Source organism: Schistosoma haematobium, chromosome ZW (assembly GCF_000699445.3).
Source record: "Schistosoma haematobium chromosome ZW, whole genome shotgun sequence".
Lineage (NCBI taxonomy): Eukaryota > Metazoa > Platyhelminthes > Trematoda > Strigeidida > Schistosomatidae > Schistosoma > Schistosoma haematobium.
In genome coordinates this window covers 24,759,850-24,772,708 of record NC_067195.1, presented here as the reverse complement: position 1 = coordinate 24,772,708, position 12,859 = coordinate 24,759,850, and the positions used below count along the sequence as shown (strand labels likewise).

Below are 12,859 nucleotides of genomic sequence, written 5' to 3'. Positions count from 1 at the left end.
ACCACGAAGTTAAAAATAGTAGTATTATTTTAAGTTTCGTATGCCTTACTGAATAAAACTGAGTTCGAAACGACAGCAAAACTTGAGAAACATGAAGAGTATAAAATATATGTAGCAAAACCTTTAGGAACGATTAATAATTATATGTTGAGAATGAGGTCATATAAAGAAGGGAGTGATGTGATAAATAGACTGCGTTATTTAGACCGTTTTAGTTTCTATCATCTTAGCAGCAAATATAGTTGAGTGAAAACACTATTTAACAGAACTGGTGGCTTATGTTCAATTATAAAAGTGTAGGAAGTGATGGCACATTTCGAAAAGTGTCTTATAAAAAAACGATATCCAAATAAATTTACTATGCAGTACGGAGAAATGTTTATCATGACATAACACATTATCTTTTCAATCATCTCTGTATGTATTCTTTAATGTTTAATAGCCTGGCGAAATTCTATTTAAACAAGCACATACAACGGAAATTGATAAATCATTTGTTCTCAACGAAGCAGCTAATTCTCAATCATCCCCAACTTTGTGCATACCAGGGGATTGTGACTGTTTTCAGTTATGTAAATACCTGCAAATAAATAAACTATTTTATAATTCTTTTAACCGTTGGTCTCCTTGTGAAGTTGTGAGACAGTTTGCCGCTCAACATCCTGAATTTACGATCGCTATTTTTTCGGGTTAGTATTATGTCTACTCTTTTTATGTCTTGTAATTTTATATTTCCTGTATAAATTTTACACAAACCAACAATGATCGTGTGTAAATTCATTCTAGTTCTAAACCTTGGTGTCATGTACATTTTTCACGGTGCAGACTAGTATTTGTAATATATTTCACCAACAATAAGGCGATCAGATCTCTAAAGTATCGAAGTTATCGGATTATTAAAAAGGCCCATCTTCCATATGTAAATCGTACTGGAGGGTTATATATATATATATCATCGATGATGCTGTCCAGGTACGTGAACGATTCCATTTCATCCAGAGTTTCTTTATCAAGTGTGATTGATTTGATGTTCTCTATGCTGTATTTGAGGATCTTGGTTTTTCCTTTGTGTGTGCTGCTGACTCCATGTCCAACCCTCCTCGTTTATTCGGGCTTAAGATCGGTACTATCTCTAGAAAGGCTTTAGGCTGAGTTGTAGTTTTGTTTTGTAATTACATCTATGTGATTACTTTTTGTATATTCTTTAAAGTTTGTTTTCTTGATCTTATTTGAACTGTAGAGATTTCTAAACGTCTCGAAAATGCTAGAGAGGGTTTACGCATCCCATTATTACGTCTACTTTCAATTTGGCTTGTCAATGTGGAACTTGTAGATCTTGTGGAAGGTGATTTATTCGATACAACAAATCATAATATGGATAAAGACGATGATGATTTTTCCGATATAGATAAGGATAATTATGTCTGTCGGTCAAATAACTATGAAAAATCTGGCAATTTGCCTGAACCTACATTTAGAGTTTATAATACCACCAGTTTAGTTGAAACATCAGAACAACAGCAACGAAAAGATTGTCCTGAACATCGTACTCGTCCATCAAAACGATACAAACGTTCAAAAAGCCTATTAAATTCGGAATTACTTTATGATCATGAGGATGCTGACGCTGATTCAGATAATATTATTGATGATCGAAATTTCAAATCACTAACACTGTTGCGAATGCGTGCACGTCAAACTATGCTAGATGAACATGCGGACATTTGTAGTCCTCGAACATGCCATTTTCATAATCATTTCAAGAAGAATGGATGCAAGTATAACGATAATAATAATAATAATAATAATAATAATAATAATAATAATCTACATTGGTCAACTGTACCTCCCACTCTTCGTTCTAGAGGATGGGGATCGAAAAAAGTTAGTTGAACTATTCATAATGTTGATGTAATATAGAATTTGGATCGGTTTTTGTCTGAATTTATTTCTGAGTGTTTAGTGTTAATATGATTAGTTAGGTTACACTTAATCATGTGACACTTCTTTCCAAATGAATTCTTTCACCTGACTGTTCACTAATTGAAGTTTACATGGCAATAGCTCTTCTCATTATTCCTCTTATTGTGTCTTCTGCAACAACTTGGAAAATACGTATGGTAATTCTGTCAGAAGTGTACCTTTTACAGTGATGGCATTTAACTTCTTGTAAGTAGCAGTTAGCTATCTACTGTTATTTAACTCCATACCCTTACATATCACCTTGCAAAAAATTTCACAAGGAATTGTGTTCGTAATGTTACATATATCAACTGATTTGCTGTTTTTTCTTTGCAAACGGAAAAACTGTAAAAGAGAAAATATTTCATAAATGTATTAATTGTAGCTAATCAACTGTTCATCTTTACTGCTATACATTTCATTAAAACAGTTCACACTATATCGTTACACAACCCATTAAATGAAACTGCTGGTACTATTCCAAAACATTTGTGTTGCCATGCAAAAAAATAAACTTTTTCATACATATCGGTAATAGTTATGCAACACCTTTTTTTGTTACTCAAGGAACAACACTATTTTCTGTTTTATTTTCAGGCCACCGAATTCGTGCTTACAAATCTTTTCTACTTATCCTTAAGGCTTGCTGATTGTCCAACTTCATCTGAGGTACTAAAACAACTTTGGTTGACGTTAATTCGCTACCGGTCAGCGAATTTGCGTGTGATTCTTCGATATCTTATTATTATTACTTCTATTGCACCTGGTACTCTATTAGTACATGTAAGTTTCTTAACTTTTACTGTTTGCTTCAACATAACGGAGCCACCGAGTGTGTAATTCTGGGGTGAAAGTAGATATGACTAGACAGCTGATAGTGACTGGATTGATCAGGACACGTTTTACCTCTACTCCGACTCCCCATTGTAGCTAATAAAAAGGGGTGAGTGGGAAAGTTACGGCCTATGAGATCAAAATATGAAATTAGTTTGGAAGATCATTGTGTCAGGAAAAACAGAGATTCTCACTGAGGTTCGAGGTAATCATTGTTAGGGACCTCTAGTGATATAAATGCATATCAGTTTCAGTAGGACAAATGTATCCACTGTATTTAGTATGCCTATGAATTATCACCTAACCGCTAAATAATTTTCATTCATCGATTAATTTTGAACTGTTTCCTACTTTTAGTTTACGAATGATATTGCGATATAGCAATAGCTCTTAGCTTACATTCGATGCTTAGATACCTCAATTCCTCATTTTCTGATAGCTCCTGGCTACTCTAAAAGACAAATTTAGCAAGGAAGGCTTATTTGGTAGGGACCAAAAGAAGATGAAATTAAGCAGCTAGCATGCGCTTATGGTCGTATGTACAGTAATTTTGGGAACAAGGCAGAAATTGGTTCGCTAAAATTGTCACGGATCAATAAGTAAATGCTTTCGAGTATAAAGGCTCGCGACATAATCAACAAGTAAGTGGTTTGCTTGTGGATTAGATATCGCCAATGTAGTAAAGTTTTCTTCATATTGCTGATGTGACGTGTGGTAATCAGGGTGATAAGTCTTGCTAATTGAACGCTTCATCCGATTCCCTAGCTGCTTCTAATAACCCCTGACTAAATCTACACGGCAACGTAAGCACAAGAGAAAAGGCAGGAATTGCAAAAAAGTCACTACTCCAAGATTAGTTTATACACAAAAAAAGACGAGGGTATTCAGAATATTGGGGACGACCTTGGACTTCTGTAAGTTTCTGGAACCGATCTAAATATAGTAGCAACATAGGTAAATCCAATCAGACATGTGACACGTGACTTCACTTTCAGATATTCTGCGAAGCTTCTATTCATAGCTTTTTGGATGAAATGTTTCTCAGCGTTTTCTGAACCCCTTCTGACGTTTCCGAGAAATACTCTGGAGGTCTCCAACTTACGGCTGGTACACATCTTTGACAGTTTCTACGTTGCTGATGGCTAAATGAAATAAAATTGATCACTAACTTATTCATTTACCTTACATCACTTCTTAAAAGTATGAAATCAAAGAAAGTTAATATCTGAATAAAGCGAAATAAAGTAAATTAGCTGTGAAAAATAAGTAAAACATTATGTAGTTCAGTATGGTTAATGATAATTAGCTCTCTTCAGAACCAAAACACGTATATCGATTTCAGTTTTACAGAGTTTACATTCCTGTTCAGGGACTTGACTATTTCGCCTGAAATTTCTCCAAATTCCTATCAAATATTCTCATCATGTATAAGCAGCACTTGGCTGACATCAAATGCTGACCGAATATCGAAGTGCTTCGATGTATGACATTTGTAGAAATCTAGTATTATAGTTAAGTGTTATTACAGAGAACTATTGTAAACAATAGTTTTAGTGGATATATATTTTCTGTTTTTGGATCGATTTCAGGTTAAACGTCTCCTTACGTATCTGGCTTCTGAGCAGGCTGAGCGTGTCATAGGAGAACTAATGGTCGAAATGCAGGTTAGTCTTTATTGTTTGGTTTGTCCATACTTTATGTAAATTATCATCTATTATCGAAACAAAATATAGCTATATATCTGATAATCTGATCACAAAATTATATATATATATATATATGTATAATATGGATCTCATTAAGTAGTTATACGTTTTCATACAATTACAAATTTAAATTCGTATTTCATGCATATAAGTTTTTTTTTACTTTCAGACTATTGATGGTATTGGTCTAGTTGTTGAACCCATATCTAGTCTGCCATTCTTTCGAGTTAGTACTTCTACTCAACATCATCGTCAATCTATCGAAGAACTAAAATCTCACAGATATCAGTCATGCGTTTCAAATAATTCATCATCGAAGACTGCGAGCAATTCTAGTCAGAGAGTTAATGATCGTTTATTAGTTAACCAAGAAGGAATCGGACAACCAGATGATGAATTAGTTGCACTCGGTTTAGGTAGTAAACCTTGTTCTAACACAACGGCGCAAGTACGAACGTTACATAGTGCTATTGGAGGAAGTTATGATTATCGCAATATCGATTTTAATTTGAATGTGAAGTAAGTTTTGTTTCTGCCTTATCTACCCATACTTTCATCATTATAAGGTATACACAATGAAAAATCTTTGAAGTTTTCGCTCAAAGAACCTAATTAGCTCTATTAATTGGTCGAATTAGTTGATGAAATCAGGGACCAGAGTATTCACTTAACAATTGCTTGTATTGGTCACCTTGAAAAGTGTATGCATTGTATCCATTCAGGTGTTTATATTTTTATACGTTGTATTTAAACCTTTGTTTTTTTTAATACCGTGGTGTCTTGTTAAAAAGTGTATATTTTTAAATCATGTTTTGTGCCGTTTTTGTTTTCTGAAACAGGTCTCCTTCAAATGCAACAGTACGTCCAAAATCAGCTACATGTCAACCATCTACTGTCACTATATCTACTAATAGACCAAATCAACAAACTACCTTAAATGAAAGTAGAACACAGTTTACAACAATATCATCCACTTCAAAAGATAATAACAATAGTCACAGCTCTTCTGAATCACCACAATCAGAGAAATCCCGTGAATCAGCAGCAGCTTTATCTAACTACCAGCTAGTTGAAGGAAGTGATGGAGAGCCAGAAATAGATCTTGATTCATTTGAAGGTAAGTAAATGTTATACTCAAACAAACTTAATCATTTATGCGATTGTTACTGTTTACCAATTTAACCCCTCATACTGAAGGAATCGAGTGATAGCTCGGTAATGGAATTACTCTACTCCACCTCGCATGCATTTTGATTTGAGTATCCGTATGGTATCATTAATCCTCACTCATGAAATATTTGAAGATGAATGCTAAATCACATTGTTCTCCTACTTAGTTCTCCAAAACTTGAGCGCTAACCTTTTACAAAATATTTTGTTTCCTTGAATAAACTGATCCATCCAATTGTTGCTTGATATGTGCCGATGATTGTCACTTACACTATGGAAGAATATATCATCTTGGAAAACCTAAAAAAAAGTATTTGTATTGATCGTTTCATCAACTTGGAAACGTGGCTGTTAATTTTAATAGATAACTACTTGATCCCAATGTAGGAAGTAATTTCCTGCAAATTCAATTCTAAACTAGTTTTAGCCTAACAAAAGTTTGAATAATCAAGCTGTTTGGCTTGATAAACTTGATCTGTTTCTAAAACGTAAATTAACAGTTGTTGTGGATGCGGAGGAATAGACCAATAATTATCATGTTAAGTCCAATGGTGACCTTGGACTTTAAATGGACATTTCCTATTGGTCGATATCTGTTCACTTGTTGAATATTGTACAAAATATTGTTTTCTATTTTATGGTACGATGTGGTATGCTTGATTGGTATATAAACAAAGTATGTTTGAAATATAATGATTCATATCTCCGAGGCTGTGACTTGCATTCTGGACTCAACTAACTGGGCTAGACAGGGAAGTGAGACCAATCGAGACTCTAGGCCGTCCGTTCGTGTTTACGTGTCGCTGTAATCGATCGATAACGCAGGGTAAAAAACGACAGCAACCTAAAGCCATAACAACAGTATACAAAACAATATCGTTCATGCTAAACATAAAATTATGATTATTATTACAATGTGGGTTTGTGCAGCTTATAGTCATTTTAATAGTTGAATTCATGAGTCAATGTAAGCTAGACCACCATTGAAAATCTGGAAGCACAGGACGTCCGTTTCGTCCTAGTGTGGGAGTCCTCAGCAGTGCCCATCCACGACCTCACATGCGGGGCTCGGACCCATGATTGGTCAATAAGCAAAGCATAGTCATACAAGGTCAAAGAAAGTTAATATGGTGTCGGGCGTCTCCTGTTGTAATTGGTGGGTTCGCTTATCGATCACACTTTACACCCCACCATACCACTGTTTTACAAATATTTGTCTTCAATTCTATATTTTGATTCCATCAGAAATCTGTTGAAGGAGGCAGTGAACTGTTTTTCCGAACGGTTTCTTCTCCTGTTTTTTTGTGAGATGGTGAAATCGCCCGAAGCAGCTGTTATTAATAGTGAAGAATCTAACCATTGTTACACAGAACTACATCCAACCGTATAACATCACCTAACGTCAAATTTACTGTCTGTTTCAAAATCTCGTCTTCATTCATATTGCTTCTCATTGTAGGACCTTAAAAAGGATTGTTTAGATTAAGTGTTTTTGATCTGTATGTTAATGCCACTAGGTCACACTGCCAATCACAGACAGGAGTTGTCGAGTTTGAGGGCAATCAAATTATTCTGTCTTTGTTTTTTCATTCAGTTTCTGCCTTGTTCCCATTTTTAACGTTGTTTAACCATAGTGGATGAATATTCATAAGGTTTTGGGACTATATTTTATGTTTTTAAGAAACTTCACTTTCTCAAACTTTGTTTCCTAGGTTTCACTAAGTGTGGATCAAATTTGGATGATAAATATGCTACTCTGCGCGCTAAAGATATTGCAGATTTACTAACATCACCTAACCCGAAAGACTTCCAATCAAGTGATTCTGATTCTAATTGTGATATACCGAATCTATATAGGCGCGGTACAACATTTCCCATTATTTCTGACGCCTACGAACGATCTGTTTTTTCATCTGTGCTATCTAGTCCACTGAATGAAACCAACTGTTTATCAACCACTGGCAGAATTTCAAGACAGCCGAAATATTTAAAAGAATACAAAGAAAAACGATCTAGATGGTCTAACAATTCGAAAGTTGATGCTGTTGGATCATCGAGATTAGACCCTTTTCACCACTCAGCTTCATTGCCACCCAGTCTTGCTGCCCTCCCTCCACTACCTTTACCACTTCCTGCCAGCGTTTCTTCCATTCTAAGTCTTTCCTCAAGAGGATCTACAGGATCTAACACATGTATATTGTCGATATCTCCTGTCACTGTTGATAGAAAAAGCACTACCAGTTCTGATAAATCGGATATTAAGCCTTGTGTACGTAGAAGTTCGAACGTGGAAGTAAGTCATTCGAGCAACAGATCATACCTTGACTACAACTGTAAGCCACTCCCTATGCCTGCAAATGGAGGTTATCCCGCCCCTCTTGGTTTATGGTTGTCTGAACCTTTGGTAATTGGTGGGTCAGTTGTTTTCAGTGGTAGTTGGCCTCCTGCAGGACCTAGGGCACCTTTAGTTCTAATATTGGCCGGCGGTTTAACTCAGTCAAGAGATATCCACGTAGATTGGAGTGAACATCTACCTTTAATGCTTCTTGGTGTATTTCTTGGTAGGTTACTTCTTTTTTCTCTTACATAACCTTTCCTGCTTTCTGTTTTGTTAAGAGTTTAGGTATATTTCTATTTCTCTCTATTCTCCATTTAAAGAATCCTTAGATTTTGTCAGGTAACTCAGTCATTAATTGGAGATCATTTACCATTCAAATACTGTTTGTTGGTTAGTGTTGAAAACATATGGCATAAATTTAAAAATGTCACTCATTATGTCATTATTGTTAAATAGCCAGTGAGAGAAAATTATATCGAAAGCACATGCGTCTTGAAAAATACATCTTCATTCGGTAGTTCTGTTTATAGATATAACATAATTACAGAAGTAATCGGAATGATAATTCAAACAATTTATACACATAGTTCCCTTTATTATCTTAAAGAGAACAAGAACAAAGATTGGTGCAGAATAATATGAATTCATTTTATTTCATTAGGTTCTCATCAGCTGCTTACAACTTAAAATATTTGAAACTCAACATTATTACAGATATTGACATATTTATACATAAGAGTGTGATGAAGGATCAATACATGTGTATGATGATGTAGCGAAGATTCAGATAGAGTTAATGAGCTCATAAAATGTTTGATTCGAATAAATAAATAAAGTTAGAGAGGGAAAGTTCTGGAACATTGAAATAGTGATTAGAACTCATGAAAATAGATTAATGGTAATAAAAAAAATATAAATTGAAATCAATCAGTTATGTATGATGTAATTTAAACTTCAGAAAGAGTTGCAATAATGACGCAATAAATAAATTAATAGGAGCAAATGAATAGAAAGGGTGGCGGTTATTGTTACCAGGGTAAAGAAAGATTTATAATTTAATTCTGAGTAGTAAATGATAATCATTGAATTGTTATTCAGTTTTCACACTGGAATGTTCAGACATCGTTAAAAAATTAATATGGAAAAACATCCATACATTTCTATGAAGTTACTTATTATTATTTTGTTATTGTTGTTGTGTCAGTGATAATAGTCGTGTTTTAAAATGTTTCTAGGCGCCTATTATATTTATGTAAATTTCATTGGCCTAAGACTGTCATATTTCCATAGGTTTATTTTTTAACACATTGGTTTACGTATTTGATCATAAACCCATAAATTAGCGTTCAGATAACTAGATGTTGTATTTCGATCCCATAATCAGCGTTTTTATTATTCCTATACCTATTCTTTTGCTTAATTACATTATTATTATTATTATTAGTTTATCATTGTGTTGTCATGATGTCCAACCTTAATGAATAGGATTCGTCATCAGTAATTTATGACTAGATATATTCCTACAAAAATTTGTACAATTTACTGTATTTTATTTTTCACTTAAATCCGTAGGTATTGACCACTGTCGTGCACTTGTACAAGAAGAATCTAAACACTTGCTAGTATCCTTGTTAGATCAAGTGTGTCCACATCATGATATTCTTCGTTTGTTACGACTTGAATTAGAAGCCAATCTTCATCGTCTTGCTTATCCCTCTGGTTTTCCTGGTCCTCGTGTTCAAGACTATCGTTTAACGTTAGATGGTGGGCCATATCGTGTGAGTTTGGCTAAACTGACGTTCTAGTGGATCGCATTAATTCATTGCAGTGATTGAAACTAAGTGTTTTGTTTAACAATAAATGTTTGGTTTTCTAGCTTCAAGAACTTATACACGACCAACGCTCCAAAGCATACAATATTCACTATATATCTCAATATTGGAGAACAAAGAAATCAAATGTGATCAGATCAGAATTTGGTCATTTTCTCTATAGGCTAGTGTACAACGTTAATGAATTTCCGCAACGGAATCTTGATCACTAGACATGTTAACAAAATGTAATTATTGACCGCAAGTTTTGATGATCATTCATCTTGCAACTAGGATCCATGATGTTATATAGCAACCTTAACTGATACGTATTCATGTGTCCTAGGACTTATATTGTGCTTGACTGACTGATATAACTAATATGCTTGATGACGTATCACCAAGCGGTTTTGGTATAAGTGAATTGAGGGCTTCCATCAAACATCAGCATGAACCTGTTTTGTTTTTCGTTGAAGGATATAGAAACTACTTCATTCTCTTTAAATAAATAAGCTGTAAACGAAAAAATTATTTTGTTACAGATTGATCTGTTAACTTTATCTTAGTGGATGAAAAAATATCGAACGCATAAAGGAGATAGCATTATGGTCATATGGGACGATGTCAAAATATTTAGCGATAACAATGACTGACTGAATGAGGTATATGTGAATGATTTTGTAATCATATGTATTGTCTGATACGATATTCACTCGTGTTGTATTTTCTGTTTATTGAATTACAGGAAAAGTTCAGCATGGTTATTAATCCCTTCGATTCTATTGAAAGGGATCAGTTGTTTCCTTCACCACTCGTTTCTTGTACAACCACAAAGCATGATAGAAATAGTAACTTCAAAAGTAGGTCGCCAGCTGAAGATGAAGATATTCTACAAACAACATCATCTGCTCTAATACCACTGAAAGATATTAATGTTACGACTAGCTCAGCTGCCAGTCCATCATCACCTAGCATTAGTCCACCAATAGTTGAAAATTTTCAAACCCATCCAACTCTGTTAACCGACCAAGGTCGATTGAGTGGTTCAATGTTTAGTCTTACTAGTACTGCAACTTTAATTCCACGTCATCATGAAAGTAATCTCTTTGAATCACACAGTTGCAATGACTCATTAATACCTAAACGCAATTCAGTTTGTTATAACTTAAATTCAAATAATTCAGAGAAGGAAGTTTTACGTAATAAAACACTTGCAAGTGCTGTTAGACCTTCATCTGTTTATTCTAAATCACGGTCTTCAAAATCTGTGTCTTCGAACTGTGTCCCATTCAATAACCATTGTTCATTAAGAATAGAGAAAACTAAGAGAATTAAAAAATCTGATCTTAAACTATTAGAAGAAGCTGTTCAACAACTTAAAAGTTTACTTTTGAATAGGTAAGTCAATATTATGTATAATTCAGCGTTTTAATAATTTTAGTATAGTTTGTGAAAAGGGATATATACTACTTATAGTTAAAGTTCATCATACTGTTCATGCATCTATCTTTAAAAGACAAGATATTATTATTTTCGTGTTTCACAAAATATCATTTGACGTTTAATTTTAATATTTTAGTTCCGGACAAGCTATATGGACGTGGGAAGATTTTAACATACAACACAATTCTTTTAGTACCACATTTCAGTATTCTTATCAAAATGAATTTCATCAGATTCTTAACAACGAGAAAGTAGAAAATAAAGAGTCAGTTATAAAATCAATGACTAATGTTAACTCTTTGGAACAACTTGTTAAACTTGTTGCTCGTATACTAGCCTTATCTGAAGCTGGTTCTGAACAGGCTGAAAAGTGTTTGCAGTGCTTACATGGTCCACCACATGATCATAATAGCCAGAGTTTAACTTTTGCAGATGATGATTACAAAGATACGATTATTGATCATTCAAATTATTGTATGGTTGCACGTTTATCTCGAGTTGCTTTGAATACTGGTTTATCGTGTCCTAGTCGACATCTTGCTAGTCGTTCTTTACAAATTCACCGCGCTCTTGGTGGTCATTTAGACAAGAAATCTTTTTCACAATTGTTAGCTAGATTAGGTGAAACAGTATCTGATGGGAGTGAAGAAATACAGGTAATTGTATTGTATGGATTTTGTTTCGGTCATCATTACGATGTTTTAGCACGTACATATTTGTTTAGAGTAATTTACACTTCTGAAATGTATACAACTATCATCCCCAATAAAGTTCACAATTATTAGTTAGAATTTGTATTACTATGAAGATAGTGATACTTCTAAAAATAATAATAGTAATTGTATATTGTATTAAGGTATTGTAAGTATTCGTATTTCTCAACGGTTTGTCTACGGAAGTTGAGTATGACAAAGAAGTTGAATATGTTTAAGGAGATTGACGTTGTTGTTTAATAAAGGGCTTCATGAAAACGTGTTATTGCTAATTACAATTCATAGCAGGAAGAGAAAGCAAAGTCACTAGTAATAAAAGTCACCCGCAATTCCGACTGGACTAAGAAACACTTTTGAAGAAAAATAAGAGGGAACAAAATTCTCTAATGCTCTTAGAATGCTAACTCAAGGTTATTGTCATTTAATTTTGCATTAGAATTCGGTTTAACAATATGAGTTGCACAATGTTCTGGAAACAAGGATTTTTCTGGGCTTAGTTACCTGTTTAGAAGCGTCAAATCACAGTTGTAGTCTATTTACTACTTAGTGATATAGGTTTTCTCTCATGGTTCAGCCTTTCTGACACATTTGTATAATTAAAAATACATAAATTACCCACTCTTTGGTCGATGGTTTAAAAAAATACTTTGGTACATGTTATTTATTTGACGATATCTTTTCTTAGACAGTTACCGTAGTTATTCTGCAGTATATGATACATTTGTTTTTTCAACACGTATACACTGTGTTAAGTAGTGGAACATCCTAGATTAACCGTTATAGTAACACGTGTTGGAAAGCATTTTACATATGCAACCTGATCATATTTGAAGTGAAACTCAGAATAAATAGTCAAACCAGTCTTTCCAATTGCAATTATAA

At 34.0% G+C, this 12,859-nt stretch overlaps 1 protein-coding gene across 1 annotated transcript in view; it reads left to right on the top strand.

Moving 5' to 3' along the window:
• MS3_00003094 (uncharacterized protein) overlaps positions 1-12,859 on the top strand; it is a 60,095-nt gene that overhangs the window by 16,080 nt on the left and 31,156 nt on the right. The window contains exons 10-19 of the mRNA XM_051210792.1: positions 443-689; positions 1,241-1,884; positions 2,560-2,745; positions 4,386-4,460; positions 4,672-5,021; positions 5,342-5,619; positions 7,385-8,233; positions 9,583-9,788; positions 10,567-11,219; positions 11,401-11,920. Of these exons, the coding sequence (XP_051070812.1) occupies positions 443-689; positions 1,241-1,884; positions 2,560-2,745; positions 4,386-4,460; positions 4,672-5,021; positions 5,342-5,619; positions 7,385-8,233; positions 9,583-9,788; positions 10,567-11,219; positions 11,401-11,920 (4,008 nt within the window). The remainder of the gene's footprint in view (positions 1-442; positions 690-1,240; positions 1,885-2,559; positions 2,746-4,385; positions 4,461-4,671; positions 5,022-5,341; positions 5,620-7,384; positions 8,234-9,582; positions 9,789-10,566; positions 11,220-11,400; positions 11,921-12,859) is intronic.